Here is a 19,442-nt window from a genome sequence, read left to right as displayed (position 1 = left end):
CAGGTCATGATCTCACAGCTCATGAGTTTGAGCCCCGCGTTGGGCTCTATGCTGACAGCTCAGAGCCTGGAGCCTGCTTCGGATTCTGTGTCTCCTTCTCTCTCTGCCCCTAACCCACTCGCATTCTGTCTCGGTCTCTCTCAATAAATAAACGTTAAAAAAAAAAAAAAAAAGAGAATACATTGAAATGATAGCAAAGGAAGGAAAAGAAAAAGAGGAGAGGAAAGGAGGGTGGGTGGAAGCCGTAAATTCATGGTAGAAAGGACTGAAAAAAGAGCAGTTGATGAACAGCCTAGAAAAATTTGGAGGAGTGGTAGCTGCCTTAAGAAAACTTAAAGACTCTGCAGTGGGAGTACTGATGAGAGCTGAGCCATTCACCTCAAAGAACCTGAGAGGCTGGAGAGCAGGCCCACAGAAGGTGGGGACGGAGGGGACACCCAGAGCCAGAAAAGGAGTTACACAAGGTGGTTAAACTGACAGTTTTTCTTTCCTACCTGAACCACCACTACTACTAGAAGCTCTCTCTGCCTGGCAGACTCGAGATTTAATCTCAGGGCATACTGAATCATAGGAGGTCTCGACCTGGAAACAACAGCAGAAGGTGGAGGGAATAAACCTTAGAGAGCAGGAATTCAGTAAAAATCAACTCAGTAAACTGTGAAATTCCCAACCCAGTCACCTTCCTGATGGGTGGGGAAAGCCAGCCACCTGGCCATTGCCTCTTCCCTTACCCCTGATAGGAAATAAGAAACTTGTCTAGAGAGACTCAGTGGACCCTGGTTACTGTCACATGGCCAGTTTGTCTATAGCTGACTTGTCCAGTTACTCTGAATGAAGCCTACTAGTCAACAACAACCCTAGTGTACACACCCACACCCACAAGCTTCCAGCCAGCATTTTAGGACTTTACTCTTAAATATGAACAGGCTAGGGGCGCCTGGGTGGCTCAGTCGGTTAAGCATCCGACTTCAGCTCACGTCATGATCTCACAGTCCGTGAGTTCGAGCCCTGCATTGGGCTCTGTGCTGACAGCTCAGAGCCTGGAGCCTGCTTTGGATTCTGTGTCTCCCTCTCTCTCTGACCCTCCCCCATTCATGCTCTCTCTCTGTCTCAAAAATAAATAGACATTAAAAAAATTTTTTTTAATTTATAAATATGAACAGGCTATCAGGGATTGCCAGATGTCTGAGGAAAGCCTCCAACACAAAAGACAGATGGATGCCAAACAATGAAAAGAAATAATTAGGAGATAATATGGGGGAACTGGAAGAAAATAACAAAAAAATTATAATTTATTCTGATTAGACATACATCATTCACAAAACAAGAACTGGATACTTTTAAAAAGGGATAATTAAAAAAAAAAACTGCAAAGAGCCCAAATTTAAAATATGATATCAAAAGTTTTCAAAAACATAATAGAAGACTTGGAATGTGAAGTTGATATCTGTCAGAGATGGGGGAACAAAAAGTGGAAAATCAAAGAAAAAAGATAAAATGATTAGATAATAAATTCAGGGTGTGTAAAATCCTTATCAGAATTCCAGAAAGTAGGGAGAGACAAAAAACAAAACAGGAACATTTTTCAGACCTAATGGGCATAACTTTCTATATGGATAGGGTCTGTTGAATGCCCAGTAAAATAAATAAGTACCCATACTAAGACAGACCATTATGTAGTACACAGGGATAAAGAGAAGTCTTCCAGAAATAAGCACCCCCAACTATGTCCTATGCAAAGGAAGAAGAAATGATGGCTGACTTCTCAGTAGCAAAACTGGATGTTAAAAATAGTGGAGCAGTATCTTTAACATTCTAAAGTAAAATCACTTTTGCTTTGTAATACTCTAGCCAGCAAAATATCAATCAAGTGTCAAGGTAAAGATAATGTCAGACACATGGTGACTCAAATTTATCTATCATGCATCATTCCTTAGGTTGTTCTTGGAGAATGATCTTCAGCAAATGGGAATAAATGAAAGACGAAGGTTTGGAGTCCAGTTAATGAGAGCTCTAACACAGGGGATCAGAAAAGGACATGCAAGGGTAGCAGCGTGGCAGGGACAGTCAGGCCAGACTGAGCAAGAGGACGGAGTCCTTGGAGGAAGTTCAGGGGAAAAATGGAATGGAAGATTAGCTGACAACTTTGTGCATTTGAAAAATAATATTGATAGACTTCTGCTAGATGGGATGGAGCATGTGGAAAAATTTAAGGTAGATTCGTGGAAAACTAAGCCGGGGAGGGGTGGTGTGTGTGGAGGGTGATGAGATGATTGTTAATCCCAGGAGAAACAAAGACTGTACCAAGAAAGGAACATAATCCCTAGTACATTCCTTGCATTGTAGTGACGGGTATTTACAATGTCATAATAAACCCTCTCAACTTACCAGCAAATTGCCATTTAATTATATAGGAAGGATTGGGGTAGGGAAAGTGGAGTGATATGGAGAGCTGAGCCCTTATCTAGGGTAGTAGAAAGCCAGTCATTATTGTCCAAAATTGAGAAATCAAGAATATTATCCAAAACTATGGCAATGAATATAAGAATAACAACTTAGTTGAAAGTGCTCTTAGGAGTAAGTTGAAGTTTAGGGAAAGGTTGAGCCAAGGGTTCTTTTTCATGATAAGCCTTTATCATTGTTTGATAAAATAAAAGTTATTATGTTCTCTCTGTACTGGTTTATAAAGGAGAACCTTTTATCCTGAAGAGCATGTGTATCAACTATCTGCCATTTGAATGTTGTGTGTTTTTCATTCTTTTTATTGCCTGGTCTTGTACAAATAGGGTTCACATTTGGGGAGAGGAGGTAAGGAGACTTGAGTGGTCCACCCGGAGTGGCTAATGCTGTGAAGCTCATTATTTGTAGATGGAACAAATACATTCAGTCACCGTGTATTCTTAGTCAAGAAGTCAGAAACCCATAGGAATGATCTTTTGTCTGTACTTCAGATTTAGGATAATCTAAGTTTAGGTCAACATTCTAAATAATTGCCTCTTATACTTATCATAGCATTTGTCTCTATGTTTGTGACTTTCTAGTGATATAAGAATAACACTTTTAAAAATGAAAACCATGACATTTGCAGAGATATGGCATCATGAAATCTATGAGAGGGAAACCATGTCTTTCCATCTACTATTGTGTGCACAGGACCTACCTACCACTCGGTGGTTACTCCATAAGTACTTAATGAATAAACTGATCACTAGGAAAAAAAATGCCAGTGACCACCTGGACAGAAGGTCGCAGACTGGCCTGTGTCCTAGGGCCATCAGCAACACCCACCCTCATACCCTCTCCTGGTTATTAAGCATAGTAAAAACAAGATCTCTTAGAAATGTCTGTTCAGGGGCACCTGGGTGACTCAGTCAGTTAAGCATCCAGCTTTGGCTCATGTCATGATCTCATGGTTCGTGGGTTCAACACAGGCTGACAGCTCAGCCTGGAGCCTGCTTCGGATTCTGTGTCTCCCTCTCTGTGCCCCTCCCGTGTTCGTGCTCTGTCTCTGTCTCTCAAAAATAAATAAACGTTAATTAAAAAAAAGAAAGAAAGAAATGTCTGTTCAATTGATAACCAAAACGTTGCTTATATAGTTATAAGGTTCCAATCATGCACACCTGTTTTTAACATTAGCGTGACAACCATTAACCTACTTAAACCCCACTGGGAGCATCAGCTTCTGGGCCTGTAACTCCTGTGGGGTATGCTTTGGAGGTATGCGTGTCGGCTACTTGCTCCATTTATAGTAGGTTCTAGGCAGCCCTTGGGCAACTGGGAAACTGCCAGGATCACATGTGTCTTGCCAGTACGAGTGCCCTGTTCCATCAGTAAAGAAGTATGTGCTCTTCATTATTTTAAAGTAAACATTCATGGCTTTGTAGACGTACTGTCGAGCATACACAGGCATCCATGGCTATGTAGTGACAAAGTCTAAAGATTACTTGATCTACTGTTTGCTTATCTTATTAATTTGTTTGTTTGTTTGTTTGTCAGAATGTTATGGAACAGTTCAATCCTGGGCTACGAAATTTAATAAACCTAGGAAAAAATTATGAAAAAGCTGTTAATGGTAAGTGTTTTCTAAATTTATAAATATAGTGCACATATAAAAACCATTCAGTAAATATTTTACTTAATTATTTTTATGTGGTTAATAGTGAATTTTTGAAATATCTTGAAGTTAAAAACAATACTTAGGTTAATTCTATGGAAGTTTGCAATGATAGGATATTAGTGTATTTGAAATGAATAAATTGAATCATTGGCTATTCTAAGTGATGTATGTCAATTACCAGATCATGGTTTTTGACCGGACTCAATCTTTTACATCATTGCCATAAACATGTTTTCCACTTTGCAAACCAAATTCGTCATGAACTAATAACATATATTAAATGTGTGCTTAAAATATTTGTTAGTGTCTTGCAGCAGAAGAATTACTCTCTTTTTATTTATGTAGAATACTTTCTTGCCTTTGGGTGTATAACTTCTGATAGTGATATGAGAAAAGTTTTAGCCTGAACGGAAAAACATCTGAGTTAAAGGTTGAAGTTAAAATTTTCATTTCCAAAAGAGTGCTTCCTTTAAAATGAATTCAGGCATTGGCTTTTGTCTCTCTTCGTGAACTGGAGTTGTTTGCTAGTTTCAAGAGGTTTCATTGGAGGAAGCTGACCTGCATCTACACATGGATTTCCCTACTAAGAGGTGAATGTTATCAGTGATCACCTTAAAAACTTGAGATGCTGATAATCACTAGATTTTAACAGTCACAATAATTCTCCCTATGTAACAAGTGTCACCCCAAAAATATTCAGACACCATTTTCACCCTGTACCTTGGTTCACTAAAACCACCGTGTAACATAAGTAGAAAGCTTAGTTTCCAATGGTTCAGATCAAGTTCTGGGTCTTTTATGTATTTCTCATTTCCTTCTTTCACCATGTCACACCTTTGGCTGCTCCCTCTTGAGGTTTTGAAAATAAATCTGTGACTTCATATACCCTTAGCATAAGCATGCCCCAGGAAGAGGGGGTATGGTAGCTAGAGTTTGGATGACAGGTGCCCAGTTGTCATAATCATGGGAAAGTAAACTACTTATTTACTTTCTTCTGGATCTCTGTGCTGTTTGCCAGACATTTTCACTGTTGGGAAACCATCCCTCACCCCCCAAGAAGTGTCAGCGACCTCTGTAGGTGACCCCTCACCTCCCTTATCAAAGAGCAGGAGACTGGTTTTAGAATTCTTGCACAGCTGACTCTCCCTCCGTGACTGCTTAGTCACAAGGCCACAAAGTCATTGCTTTAGATGCCCCTGTGAAGGAAGTCACAATGACCTGCGATGGTTTTTTTTCTTTCTAGCACTTGGTGCCTCTCCGAGGCAGTTTTACAAGGTGACTCAGGGAGCTGCCAGCAGCTTAGTCTCTTGCTAAATAAGGCTTCTCCCCAAAGGGACTATTTTGCACTTTTAAAGTATTTCCAGAATTTCTGCAGGCCATCTGTTTTTTACTGAAGCCATCGAGAAATTGAGATAAATTTGTAAAGTCCTCGGTAAGAATTTGTAGTATAGTTAAGGATGCCAGATGTGCAGTTACCACTTAGGTCATAAGTCAGGACAACATTCACAGCTAACAAAGAGCATGGAAAGAGCAGTGTCACAGGAATTTGAGCAGTGAAGTTGGTGGGGAACAGAGCAGGCGGGAGGCCTTGTAGGAGCTGTGCAAGCTGACACATGTTAGGTTTTAGGCAGAAAAGACAGCATCCAAGCCAAAATCTGAGGCCCAGACTGGCATGAGTGAGAAGCTGTTGGGGAATAGTAAAATACAAGGTGGAATGGGTCAGATTGTTAATGCATGTGAATGCAGCATCAGTTATCTATAGCCACATAACAAAGTCTCCCTAAACTTGGTGGCTTAAGGCAGCAATAGTTTATTATTTCTCAAGGTCCTGTAAAGGCAGTGCAGTTCTCTGGACCCCTGGGGCTCAATCCTACAATTGCAGTCAGCTGGGGGCTGGGCTCCCGCTTTCTGGCATAGCAGACTTCCAAGAGTGCAAATCCCTGTGGGAGTTATGCTTGCTGGTACCCCATTGGCCAAAGCAAGTCACATGACCAAGCCCCCAATCAATGTATAGGGGACTACAAATTTGGGAATTCTGGGAGGTATGGTTTATCCAAGGCGATTTCTGTAAAATCTGTCATGAACTCTGGAGTGTGGGCTTACACTATGGGCAGTCGAGGCCATGAAGGTTCTTGAGCACTCCTGTAACCTAATGAAATCGTACTTTAAAGGAAAATTATCTGGTAGCAGTTTGTAGATTAGATTGATGAAGTAGTTGGTCAACCACTAAAATAGGACAAATATGCTTCGTTCCTTAAAACAAGTGATAGAAAATCTCCTAATGTATTCACAAAGGGGGGATGGCAAAATTATGAGAATAGTATTCTTTATTAAGTTCTGGATAAATTATATAGTTTTTAAAGTTAATTATTTTAGCAAGAATATTTTACCATTCTGAGGTTAGTTTTAAACATAAGTCAACAGTTAACAAAAAATTTCAATTTCATGTGTGGATGCAAACCGAAAATTTTTTTTATGCATTGTGCATATATGCCATTCTCCCACTGATCTGCTTTTCAGCTTATCAGTATCGTACAACTTAAAATCTTCTTATTAAAAGTTGCACCTATTAACTTGCCAGTTTATTGGCTACAAACCTTGTTTTTAGGTAGAGTCCTCTCTTTTTCAGTTCTAGCTGAGACCAAAGATTCGTGAAAAGCACGGTAATTTAGAACTGAGGAAGTAAACTACCTTAGTTGGAGTTATGTGCACTGCCTCTGATTTGCCATTGACCTTGGGCATGTCCCAGCATATCTTCACTCCACTCTCCTTCATGAAACAGGGTGATAACATCACTGACCCATGTCTTAATATTCTTGGATAGGTAAACTTAAGTAAGGCTTGGAAAGTCCGTATAAATGCTACTTGTTATTGTTCTTTTTTACTATTATACTTCAAGGTTATCCTCAGTCTTATGAAATAACTGTATAATGGAGCGTTGTATTTCTTAAACTTGTATACATATTAGTAAAAGCTGTGACTTTTACATTTTTTTTCAACTCTACAAGAAATAGATGAATTTGCCATGAAAATGCTACTTTTTTGGCCAGTAATATCCTCAGCTAGACTTGTACATAATTTGTTCTGTGGCACCCCCTACCTTCTCCCCCCTACTTTTTATGCTTGAGATATCTTTTTTAATCACTGTTGTAAAACAATACCCATTATAAATTGGGGCAAAGCACTTGGTATGGCCTCTGGTTTTCTTCACAGTAAAAAGGAAAGGAATCTTAGAGATTCCTAAGGGCTCTTTTAGTTCTAAAATTTTGTATTCTTCAGAGTTAGTCTTTGAGTAAAGCAAAATAAATTATTTTCTTCAAAACCACACTAAATAGGCTAGGTGTTGTTAAAAAGCTTGCTTGCTGTACACTATCAGTCTTACCAAACCTAGCTTGTTGGAAAGTGAAGGAAGGAATCCCTATTAGCAGCTTCCATGCTTGTGCTCTTAGGACATTTTATAGATGACCCTCCTTTGTTTCAGAAAGGATAGTGACCTTGCCCAGGGAGGTCGTGTCATTAGAAGTAAAGGCAGAATGCAGACCCAGGTCTGTCTTGCCCCTGACTCCCTTTCCTAAAGAAAAAGAAAGGAAGGAAAAATAAAAATCAAAAACAGATTTCTACACCTTATAATTTAGTCTTCAGAATCAATTTGAAAAGAGAAATACTATTTTTAAGAGAAATAGAATCCAATTGATATAGCAATAGAAGTTTTCCTTGTTTCTGCCAAAAAGGTAGTGGGGAGTTGATAGAACATTCAATTATTTTTCAGAGAATTCTGTTGTGTTTTTGGAGTGATTAAAATAATGTATTTTAAATTTCATACCTTTCCCCCCAACAACAATTATTTTATTGTTTGTGGCTCAGAATAAGTTTTTCAATAGAAAAGTAAAAGTGCCATTGAAAGGCCAGGTTCCTGGGCCACCCCATGCAAGTTCTTTCAACTAATAATGTTGTAGACCTGTGTAGCTGTAGAATAACCAGCTGAGAAAAGCTGTCTTGCTGGAGCGGATATGTTTCCAGCCCTAATTTGATGTTGGAAACATATCCCCTCTGGAACTGGCATCAGAAGGCAGGGCCTTTTCTGGATTCAGCTATGCCAGGGCTGGTCCAAGATGAGGATCCTGTGGAGCTTTCCATTGGGCGGGGGCCTCCGAAAGTGCACTGGAGGGACGTCACAGCTATCAGGCACAAGCCCTGCCCTCCGAGAGCCACCCTTGGCCCAGCCCAAACCTTTCTGCACCCAGAAGGGACTGAGGGATATTTGGAAGCAAACCTCCGTGCACTTCCTCTTTTCCTTGTGTAAGTGATGATTTTGTGTGTCACCTTCCCTGTCTAGCTATGATCCTTGCGGGAAAAGCCTACTACGATGGAGTGGCCAAGATTGGTGAGATTGCCACTGGGTCCCCTGTGTCAACAGAGCTGGGTGAGCTGACCGTCATTATATACAAACACAAGTTGAGCTGGTTCATCCTGTGAGCCTTTCATCCTGTGAGCCCTCGTAAGAATACACAAGGTGGCCCAAATCCAGAATAGTAAGAAGGGCTAGCCCAGTACTCCCGTGTGTTGTTCACTTCTGGAATGATGGAGTTCCCTGTAGTCTGCTGAAAGTGGAGGCTTAGTTAGAAGGCAGGCCAAGGCCAGTGGCTGACCTCCCTGCTCCCTAGGAACTGGGCTTCTGCCTCTAAACTTGGGCCCTAGCCCTTCCCCTCGGATCCCTGGAGCATGAAACCCAGGGAGTTTTGACCTACATTCTTAACTGAAGGAGATGGGCACGGCGGGCCTCCCGACTCTGGCAGGAAAGTTTCCTGTGACTCACCTAGCAGAAAGCAGACTCCTTTACGTCCTGCTCTTGGCTCTCGCTGCTTCCACAGTTGCTCTCAGTTGTGATTTTTCCGGTTTTGCTGGTATGAATTGATCTCCTGTGCACACTCGGAGGGCAGCCACACCCTCAGCAGTGCCAGCTGCAGAGGGAGTCTGGGTTTCTGTTTACAGAGTCCGTTCACTGCGTCCTCTCCTAAGGGTGGAACAGTCGCTGTTTTTCCTTTTCTTAATAGCCCCACACATAACCATTATTTTTAAAATTTGTTGATTCTTTTTATTTTACAAAGGATAAGATTTCTGGTTTCAAAATGCTTGTTATGATTTGAAAGGTTCAGAAAAGCAGAGGAAAATATTGGTAAAGTGTGTGTATTTAAAAGTGTGTTTCTGTAGAAAGGGGAGGCAGAGGCGGGGGCTGCATGTAGAACATATATTTTAGGGTTAAAATAATTCACATCATTTCTATATAAAGTGTCTTAAGGGTTTTCAAGATGGCTTGGAGAACTCTTACCTGACCCATAAAAGCGGAAGAACAAATTCCAGGTGTGATAACAGTGCTGGGGGTGCGGGCTGGGTTACAGGGTGTGAAGTGGATCTGGGCGCCCAGTAACATTCTCTCACAACTTCCGTTCTTGAAGAGTTTGTAAAGAGTCTTGAAACCTAAGCCTGAAGTGATGTCGTGTGATGATGAAGTCCGTGCTGCTGTATTTAATAGAATCAGTTACAGGCAGAAAATTTTCAAAGCCCTGACGTGTGCTTTGTTGGTGGCATAACTTGTGTGTGTTCTGGTGAGGTAGGAACTACAGAAACTCTGTCTTCAACAGAGTCAGTTTCATAAAATACACAGTGCGTTGTGCAGTCAGAAGCAGATAGTAAAACTTAGGACATTTGAGGGATGATGGTGATGATTAGAGGGTTCCAAAAATAGGACTAAATTAAAAAGACACATCCTATTTGTGTCAGGCCCAAAGGGAAAATGTGTGACCCTTACATTAAACCATATGGTGCTGATTCACCGTCATTCAGTTTGCCTTTTTAATGTTTTATGGTTCTTGCCACTGTTTAAATAAGATTTCTGTTCCACACCTTACTTTATTCAGCTGCGAGTTCTTAATGTTGAATCAGCTATTTCCACAGCAACCGTGTTGTTGCAAACACAGGCTGAAACCTTCTTCAGTTTCAATAAGGAAAATATGTTGCAGTGGTGAAATTTTCTTTCATGTGGATATGTATTTGATTCAGAGGGAATGGAAATAACTTCTGTGTTTTATTTTTGTCTCAAGTTGTCTTTTTGCTTATATTCACCATCTCATATAGTTAGTAATTTTCTGCTCATCTACAGCAATTTCATGATAAAGTACTACCCTAGCAAGAGTTGCTTTTGGAGGCCTAATACTGACTTCCTGTGATTTGCTTAGTTTTTCATTTTGTTAAAGTTTAGACTAAAATATTGCCCTATATGTGTTTAAATTCTCTGTTTGAAAGAGTAATGAACAGTTCACAGAAAAAAGAGACCAAAAGTGGATTATATTTTCCTCATTTTTCAAGAAGGCTTTATTGTCTTATTGCTGACTTTTGGTGTTGGTATTCATAACTTTATTACAAAACATTTATAAATTCCATCTGATAAAACTGAAGGGGTGTTTCATATGTGAAGATCATGAATCATTTCAGAATTTTCATTCCTTTCCCCCTTTCCCCTGATCTTCCCTCTCCCTCCACCTCCAAACCCTATAGTTTAAAATCTTTCAATTTAGGGACACCTGGGTAGCTCAGTCAGTTAAGCATCCGACTTCAGCGCAGGTCATGATCTCATGGCTCGTGAGTTCAAGCCCCACGTTGGGCTCTCTGCTGTCAGTGCAAAGCCCACTTCGGGATCCTCGGCCTCCCTCTCTCTCTGCCCCTCCCCTGTTCACTCGCTGTCAAAAAGAAATAAACATTTAAAAATAAGTAAATAAATAGGGGTACCTGGGTGGCTCAGTCGGTTGAGCATCGAATTCAGCTCAGGTCTCAGCATCTCACGGTTTGTGAGTTCAAGCCCCACATGGGACTCGCTGCTGTCAGCACAGAGCCTGCTTCAGATCCTCCCTCTCTCCCTCTCCCTCGCCCTCGCCCTCGCCCCCACCCCCTCTCCCTCTTCCCCTCTCCCTCTCCCTCTCCCTCTCCCCCTCCCCCTCTCCCCCTCTCCCTCTCCCTCTCCCTCTCCCCCTCCCTCTCCCCCCCCTCCTCCGCTCACATGCACATGTGCTCCCTCTCAAAAATAAATAAATAAATGAATAAACATTAAAAAAAAAATAAAATTTTCAGTTTAAAAATTTTGCTTGGGGGGCGCCTGGGTGGCGCAGTCAGTTAAGCGTCCGACTTCAGCCAGGTCACGATCTCGCGGTCCGTGAGTTCGAGCCCCGCGTCAGGCTCTGGGCTGATGGCTCGGAGCCTGGAGCCTGTTTCCGATTCTGTGTCTCCCTCTCTCTCTGCCCCTCCCCCGTTCATGCTCTGTCTCTCTCTGTCCCAAAAATAAATAAAAAACGTTGAAAAAAAATTTTTTTTAATTTTGCTTGGGAAAGAAATGAATGGGATGCTGAAAAATTATTACTGTTTATTTTTTTTAACATTTAAAAATTTTAAAAAGGTTTTTTTTTTTACATTTATTTATTTTTGAGAGACAGAGACAGAGCATGAGCAGGGGAGGGGCAGAGAGAGAAAGAAGGAGACACAGAATCAGAAGCAGGCTTCAGGCTCCTAGCTGTCAGCACAGAGCCTGACGCGGGGCTCTAACCCACAAACTGAGATCATGACCTGAGCCGAAGTCGGACGCTTAACCGAGTGAGCCACCCAGGTGCCCCTAAAAAATTTTTTTTTGAGTGGAGGAGAGGGGCAGAAGGAGTGTGAGAGAGAGAATCTTAAGCAGGCTTTGTGCTCAGCGTGACGCTTGACACGGGGTTTGATCCCACAACCCTGGGATCATGACCTGAGCCAGAATCAAGAGTCAGATGCTCAACTGACAGCCACCCAGGTGCTTTGAATTCTTACCATTTCTAAAACTTAGATTGCAAGAGTAGGTTTCAGTTTAATGTTGAGTTAAAAAATATTTTTTAATGTTTATTTTTGAGAGAGTGTGCACCCACGTGTGTGTGCGTATGAGCTGGGGAGGGACAGAGAGAGAGGGAAACAGGATCCGAAGCAGGCTCTGTGCTGACAGCAGAGAGCCCAATGTGGGACTTGAACTCACCACAAGATCATGACCTGAGCTGAAGTTGGAAGCTTAACTGACTGAGCCACCTGAGTGTTCCTGAATTAAAATATTTATTAATGTTGCTATAGAATATACTGTCTTTCTCATTTTGTGTGTGTGTGTGTGTGTATACACATAATTTTTTTACGTGAAATTTCTGTTCTATTCTGATGCTTTTGTACTTTGGGAGGTGGGTGAAGAAAATATCCTTTCAGTAAAATATTTACCTAATTCATAGAAATTTGCTGTGAGGAGTCTACTTGGAAAACTTGGCCAAATGCATTATGAGTATTAGTTAGAGTGGCAGAACTGAGCATTTCAGTCTCTTGTCTCACTTTAGGGGGGAAAAAAAGGAGCTAAAACCTGGAGGAGAAAGTTGATTAGCTTTTTAACTTTTTATCATTTGGATTGGCACCTATTAAGACCAAGCTGTAGCATTGCCATTCCTGATTTCTGTCTATGGGTTTTTTCATTTAGATATCCCTCTGAGCACATCAGCTCACCAAATGCTATATGAATAATTTTAAGATGCTTTTGCCTAAAAGTACCAAATAACCAGTTAATAGTGGTTTAAACATTAAGGATGTTTATTATCCCACATAAAAAGGCCAGGAGTAGCAGGTTCCTGTTTAAGCAATCATTACTGAGAACTCAGGTTTCTTTTCTTTCTACTTACCCTCAAGTTCAACTTCTCATGGTACCAAGATGGCTGCCATCGCTAGTCTTACACATCACATCCTCCTTCCTCCCGTTGTATCCAAAAGCAGGAAGAAGAATTTCTTCTAAGCTGTGCCCTTTACAAAGGAGGAAATCTTTCTCTGGGAGCCCCAGCACACACACCCTCTCATGTCCCATGACTCTGCAGCCAGAGAGCTTTCCCCAGCACCATTAGCTAAGGAATACCTCTGAAGGGGAGAGGACAGAGCTGTCAGGGGGGGACACCTGATGATACCACCATGTCTGGCAGTTCTGGTATCAAAGGTCTTGTTTCAACAACTTTCAGTGAAAGGAAAAGACTTACACAAATGTCCTCACTTTTTCTGTGCCTCAGACTGCGTAGTGCTTCTGCATTCTGTGAGTGTCTCTGGTTCGGGTAATGTCTTTCTCCCACGTGGGATGTTTCACTATCATGTATATGCTTCAAACTTTATGATTATTGTTTTTCCTGGATACTTGCTTTTTCTCCTGAAAACCACAGTCTTCCTTCCCACAGCCTTCTATTCCTATTTGGGAAGTGAGACTCCAAGCACAGAGGAAGGTTAAGGATATGGGGGTAGTTTCTGTTTTTCTGCCCTTTTTCTTTTCAGCCTTTACAGTGTCTTGTAATCATGAACTCTTTGGTGCATTTTCTCTGCCTCTGCTTCTCTCTCCTTCCTTTTCTCTCTGTTCAATTGTCTGCATGACCTCACACTTTATTTTTGAAAACTGGGTGACTAGAGAAAAAAAAATCACCTGTAATTTTACCACTCTAATACACCCGCTTTGTCACCACTATACTCTTTTCTAGTCTTTTCTTCCTGTGAGTATGCTCTTCTATAGCATGCCTCACAGCGAACATAAAGGACTGGCTTGCCAGACACAGGGTGCAGCCCCTGACAGGTGTTATTTCATCTCATTCTCTACACAGTCCTATGAGTTGGGTGTAGGCACTTCCACTTTTAGGTAAGACCTAGAAGTGAAAGGTGTGCCCTAGATCACAGTGGATAACAGATGGTCCAACTTTAGAATCTGAGTTCTTCACCTCTGTTCTGCTTACACTGTGCCTTACTAAGGCAGAGGGGACTGGAAAGAGCCAGCCAAGAAGGGGCCACTGAAAAGAAAGGAAATGGGAACCCCATGATGGGGACCTTTTCAATCTGCAGAGGCCACCGGCCCCCTCGGAAATGGTGGTTTCACTGGGGTGCTGACCATAAATGCCAGGTATTACATTATGGGATTAAGAAGGATGGAAATTACAGAGCAGTTAACTGTGTGTGTGTGTGTGTGTGTGTGTGTGTGTGTGTGTGTGTGCGCGCGCGTGCGTGCGTGATAGGTGTTATACAATATATTATATATGGCTCTTCTCACAAGTGTTGCCTGACTTGCGCTTGTACTGCTGTGCTTTGTATAGAAACTCAGATCTCAGTTAAGTGCCTGCTGTGTGCCACTTGCTTCTTATTCTTACATTGCCTCATCTCATCCTCAGGAGCCTCATGGATGAGTTTTTCCTGCTTGAAAACCCAGTAACCCAGTGTTTCCTTGATGTGACTGATAGGCCCTAAAGGGTAAACTTGGTGGTCATTTCTGCGTGGAGGTGAGAGAGAACCTCCATGGGCAGCCACATTGGGTCCTGTGTCCCTAGCTATGTGCTCTGCAGCCAGGCAAGACAGAACAGGGGTTGTAGAGTTGGTGATCCCTAGGTGCATGGTAGGTGGCATCGGTGCTTCGTGGGTCATAGAGCTTCCTCCCACCCCAGCCGAAGCACAGGAAAGATCCAGTTACCTAGGATGTGGTAGCCAGGCCAGATTGTATCTTCCCTTGAGACCCTGGCAGGTAGCTTATTACCCAACACCTAAGAGATGCTCAGTAAAGTTTATATTGTTACCTTGCTGCTATCAATTCGTATTACTTTGGGCAACATTTCGTGACTATGAGCAGGTTGGCATGCCTACAGGGGATGATGGCAACATCTCTTGAGTTGTCGGAAGATGAAATGAGATAATGTACCTCCTAGATTCTGTAGTTTCAAAGACCAGAAAGATGCTTCTCTGTTGCCACTTCATATATTCACACATATTTGAGAACTCAAGAAGAGTATAGGTTTTTTTTCATAGACATTATCCTGTAGAATAGGTAATGTAAGTTTGCAAGAATATGCATTTCCTTGATTATTCCTGATTATTCATGAACCAGTTTTTCAGTTCTCTCCATTGTATCTTTGTTTCCTATTTTATGAATTTCTGCTTTTTCTTTTCTTCTTTATGCTGTCTTTAGGATGACTCTGTTATTCTTTTTTTCTTTTTTTTTAATATATATATTTTTTAACATTTATTCACTGTTTGAGAGACCGAGACAGAGTATGAGCAGAGCAAGGGGAGAGAGAGAGGGAGACATAGAATCTGAAGCAGGCTCCAGGCTCCGAGCTGCCAGCACAGAGCCTGACACGGGGCTCAAACTCATGGACCGTGAGATCGTGGCCTGAGCTGAAGTCGGATGCCCAACCGACTGAGCCACCCAGGCACCCCTGTTATTCTTTTTCTAATTTCTGAACTGATACATTTAATTCATTAATTTTACATACAGGTGTCCCCATTTTGCACAGCAGTGCAGGACCACAAAAATGACCATGCAAGTTAAAACTATTGAAAGCCATCTTAATCATCAGCAGGGAAAATATGATTGTGCCATGACCTTGAAAAACGTTTGTCAAGGAGCACCTGAGTGACTCAGTTGAGTGTCTGACTCTTGATTTTAGCTCAGGTCATGATTCCAGGGTTGTTGGGATCAAGCCCTGTGTTGGGCTTCATGCTGAACAAGGTTCCTGTTTAAGTTCTCTCTCTCCCTCTGCCCCTCTCCTTTGCTTGTGCATGTGGTCTCTCGCTCTCTCTCTTAAAAAAAAGGGTAAAAAAAAGAAAACAAAATTGTCAAAAATCCTCAAAATTCTCTTATTCTCAGTTACAAATGTATAGGGAAGTGGAAAAAAGAGTTAAACTAGTATTTATGTTGTACACATTAATTTAAAGTATTAGAAACACTGACAATGGAAGCATTTTTATTGTAAAAAACTTGGGTGGTCTCAATGGCACTTGTCTCCTTCCCCTGTAACTCAAGATACAGAGTAGACATCTTCTCTAAGCTTTTATGGATTGTCCTGCTCCTTCCTAACCCTGCATCAACTTCCAATATTTTATCCTTTGTGACTTCAATGTGACCAGATACCCTCTAGAGTTCTTTTAACGTGCAGTTTTCTGCTGTCATTGCTTTCTCTGAAACCTCTTCATTTTATTTTTCGTCACAATCACTTTGCTCGGTTATGTTGTAAGTTCAGGCTTCACCCAGTTCTTGTGGCTGCACGTCCAGGGTCTCTCCAAGGGCCACGGTGTCCACATGCCCATAGGCAGTTACTTCTCGAACTCCGTTTACTTTGTTGTTACTGTTTTTCATTTCTTTGCTGCACTTCCACTTTAAATTATCCATTTTTGTAACATGTCACATGGGTTTCTCACCAGGGAAACAAGGAGGCAACACATCTCCTGCACTTTGCTGCCCGAATGCCACACTGTCTTCATCTCTGTGACTTGAGAATGCATCCTGATAGCTAGAAGTAGACCTCAGATAGAACAAATCGATGCTCTTACTCAAGGGCATCTTGGCTGTTGTTGGACTTTTGCATTTACATATATTTTAGAATCAGCTTGTCAAGTTCCACGAAAAAACAATCTAGAATTTGGACTACAGATTGACTCTGTAGATAGATTTAGGAAGGATTGACATCTTAGCAATACTGAATTTCTAATCCACGAATATGGCAGTTTTTAAAAATTTACTTTGGGCTTCTTTAATTTCTGTCACTGTTTTTTGTTTTTAATTGTAGAAGTCTTGCACACATTTTTATATATGCATTATTAGATATTTATGGTGTGTTTTGCTCTTTTAAATGGCTTTAAACTTTTTATTTTCTAATTGGTTCCATTGAGTTTTCACTTTCAGTGACTATTTTTCATCAGTATTAAGTTCTATTTCGTTTTTTTTTGAAATCTGCAAATTAACTTTTGTCATATTTTTTATAACTGCTTTATTGAGATATAATTAACATAGAATACAGTCCATCCATTTATAGTGTGCACAGTTCATTGGATTTTAGTATAGTTACAAAGTTTTAAATTACCACCATAGTTAACTTTAGAATATTTTCATCACCCCAAAAAGAAATCCTGTACCATTAGCAGTCAACTTTCCATTTACCCTCAACTCCAGCCATAGGAAATGATTAATATATTTTATCTCTACAGATTTGGTTATATCGAACAGTTTCATATAAATGGAATCCTACCATATGTCATCTTTTGAGACTACTTTCTTTCACTTAGTATAATTTCAAGATTCATTCACATTATAGCATGTATGAGTACTATTTATGGATGGGATGATATTATATAGATATACAATGTTTTGTTTATCCATTTATCAGTTGATGGACAGTTGGGTTGTTTCTACCTTAAACTATTAGAAATAATGCTACTATGAACATTTGTGTACAAATTTTGTGTGTATGTATTATCTTTTTCTTTCTCATCGGTGTACACTTAGTGTAATTCCTGGCTCATATTATGATAACTCTAAATTTAACTTTTCTTGAAGAGGTGCCAAGCTGCTTTTCAAAATTAATGCACCATTTTACATTCCCATAAGCAGTGTGTGAGAGTTCTGATTTCTCTACATCCCTGTCAACACTTACTGTCTTTTTGATGATAGCCGTCCTAGTGAGTATGAAGTAATATCTCACTTGGGTTTTGATTTACATTTCCCTAGTGACTTACAATGTTGAGCATCTTTTCACATTCTTATTGGCTATTGCATATCTTCTTGGGAATGTATCTATTCAGATCCTTTGCCCATTTTTAATTGGGTTGTCTTTTTATTGATTTTGCAAATTAATTGTTTTTAAGTTTATTTGAGAGAGAGAGAGCATTCACGTTCACGCACGTGCAAGCAAGGGGGGAGCAGAGAGAGAGAGAGAGAGAGAGAGAATCCCAAGCAGACTCCTCGAGGTCATTGCGGGCCTTACCAATCATGAGATCATGACCTGAGCTGAAATCAAGAGCTGTATGCTTAACTGACTGAGCCACTCAGGCACCCTGGAACCTAACTTTTAATTTGGGTTTTGTTTTTATGTTTTGATTTCTTTTATTATCTATGCAGTAATTCCATTATTTTGAGTTCTTGAAGGTCTGGTTCTACTGCTGCTATTATTGTGCCTCTGGATTCTCATTCATGAAGGATTCTCTCTAATAAGGGTTTTATTATTATCTTACTGTTCTTATGTTGGGGTAACACCTATGGAGGATGTAAAAGTTTTGTTGCCTCTGAAAGTCACTGAAAATGAAAAGGAGGAATGCCTAGCAATGGTGGAACTTCTCTGATTAAAAGGTATTCAAAAAATATAGTCTGCTTCTTAGAAAATAAAAATAACTGATGTAATATGACTTACCATTTGATAAAACTCTTTTTAAAAATTTGTTTATTTTGAGAGAGATAGGGTGTGAATGTGGAAGGGGCAAAGAGAGAGGGAGAATTCCAAGCAGTCTCCATAGACAGCACAGAGCCCAACACGGACTCAAACTCATGAAACTGTGAGATGATGACCTGAGCCGAAAACAAGAGTCAGACTCTTAAGCGACTGAGCCACCCAGGTGCCCTGACATTTGATAAAATTCTTGTAAAATATTTAGAATTTGCAAAGCACTAGAAATGCCCTTTCATTTTCTGTTTAATCCATATGAACAGGGGCGCCTGGGTGGCTCAGTCAGTTGGGCATCCGGCTTCGGTTCAGGTCACGATCTCACAGTTCATGGGTTTGAACCCGTGTCAGGTTCTGTGCTGACAGCTCAGAGCCTGGAGCCTGCTTCAAATTCTGTGTCTCCCTCTCTCTCTGCCCCTCCCAAGCTAGTGTGTGCTCTTGCTTTCTCTCTTCAAAAATAAGCATTAAAAAAAAATCCATATGAACAAAGGTATAGTGTAAGTTTTGCAGGGCAAAGGGAATCAGATTTTATGGAAAATATTTTAATGTAAATTTCCAAAGTTTGTAAGTTATTGTAGCTATCTGAAACTTGAGAAATAATGGCAATTTTTAATTTTCTATAAATTTGCTGGATACACATCCTTCTCCTGAAAAAGTCCTATCCTGCTCATTTCTCTTGAAAATGAAAGGCTCTTTAGGAATATAGTCTCTTCTCCTCTTGTAGAGAATACTCAGAAAATGTGTCATTGTTTTTTTTTTCAACTGTAATTGAAAGTAAAATATTTTAAAAAAATTTTTTTAATGTTTTATTTTTTAGAGAGACAGAGTATGAGTGGGTGAGAGGCAGAGAGCATGAGGGAGACACTGAATCAAAAGCAGGCTCCAGGCTCTGACCCGTCAGCAGGGAGCCCAAAGCAAGCCTTGAACCCACGAACAGGGAGATCATGAACTGAGCTGAAATCAGTTGCTTAACCCACTGAGCCACCCAGGTGCCCCAGAAGTAAAATATTAATCATTCAGGGGAAATACCAAATTTTAGTCATTTTTATGATAAA

At 40.7% G+C, this 19,442-nt stretch overlaps 1 protein-coding gene across 3 annotated transcripts in view; it reads left to right on the top strand.

Moving 5' to 3' along the window:
- BAIAP2L1 (BAR/IMD domain containing adaptor protein 2 like 1) overlaps window positions 1-19,442 on the top strand; it is a 93,308-nt gene that overhangs the window by 21,631 nt on the left and 52,235 nt on the right. For 2 of the 3 annotated variants that reach the window (XM_058710257.1, XM_058710255.1), the window contains exons 2-3: window positions 3,997-4,072; window positions 8,454-8,540. In XM_058710257.1, coding sequence (XP_058566240.1) covers window positions 3,997-4,072; window positions 8,454-8,540 — 163 coding nt within the window. Of the gene's footprint in view, window positions 1-3,996; window positions 4,073-8,214; window positions 8,417-8,453; window positions 8,541-19,442 lie in introns of those variants that run through there. The other variant, XM_058710256.1, reaches the window with a different exon arrangement.

This window comes from Neofelis nebulosa, chromosome 18 (assembly GCF_028018385.1).
Source record: "Neofelis nebulosa isolate mNeoNeb1 chromosome 18, mNeoNeb1.pri, whole genome shotgun sequence".
Lineage (NCBI taxonomy): Eukaryota > Metazoa > Chordata > Mammalia > Carnivora > Felidae > Neofelis > Neofelis nebulosa.
The sequence above is the reverse complement of the archived record's forward strand: the minus strand, read 5'-3'. Positions and strand labels throughout refer to the sequence as shown.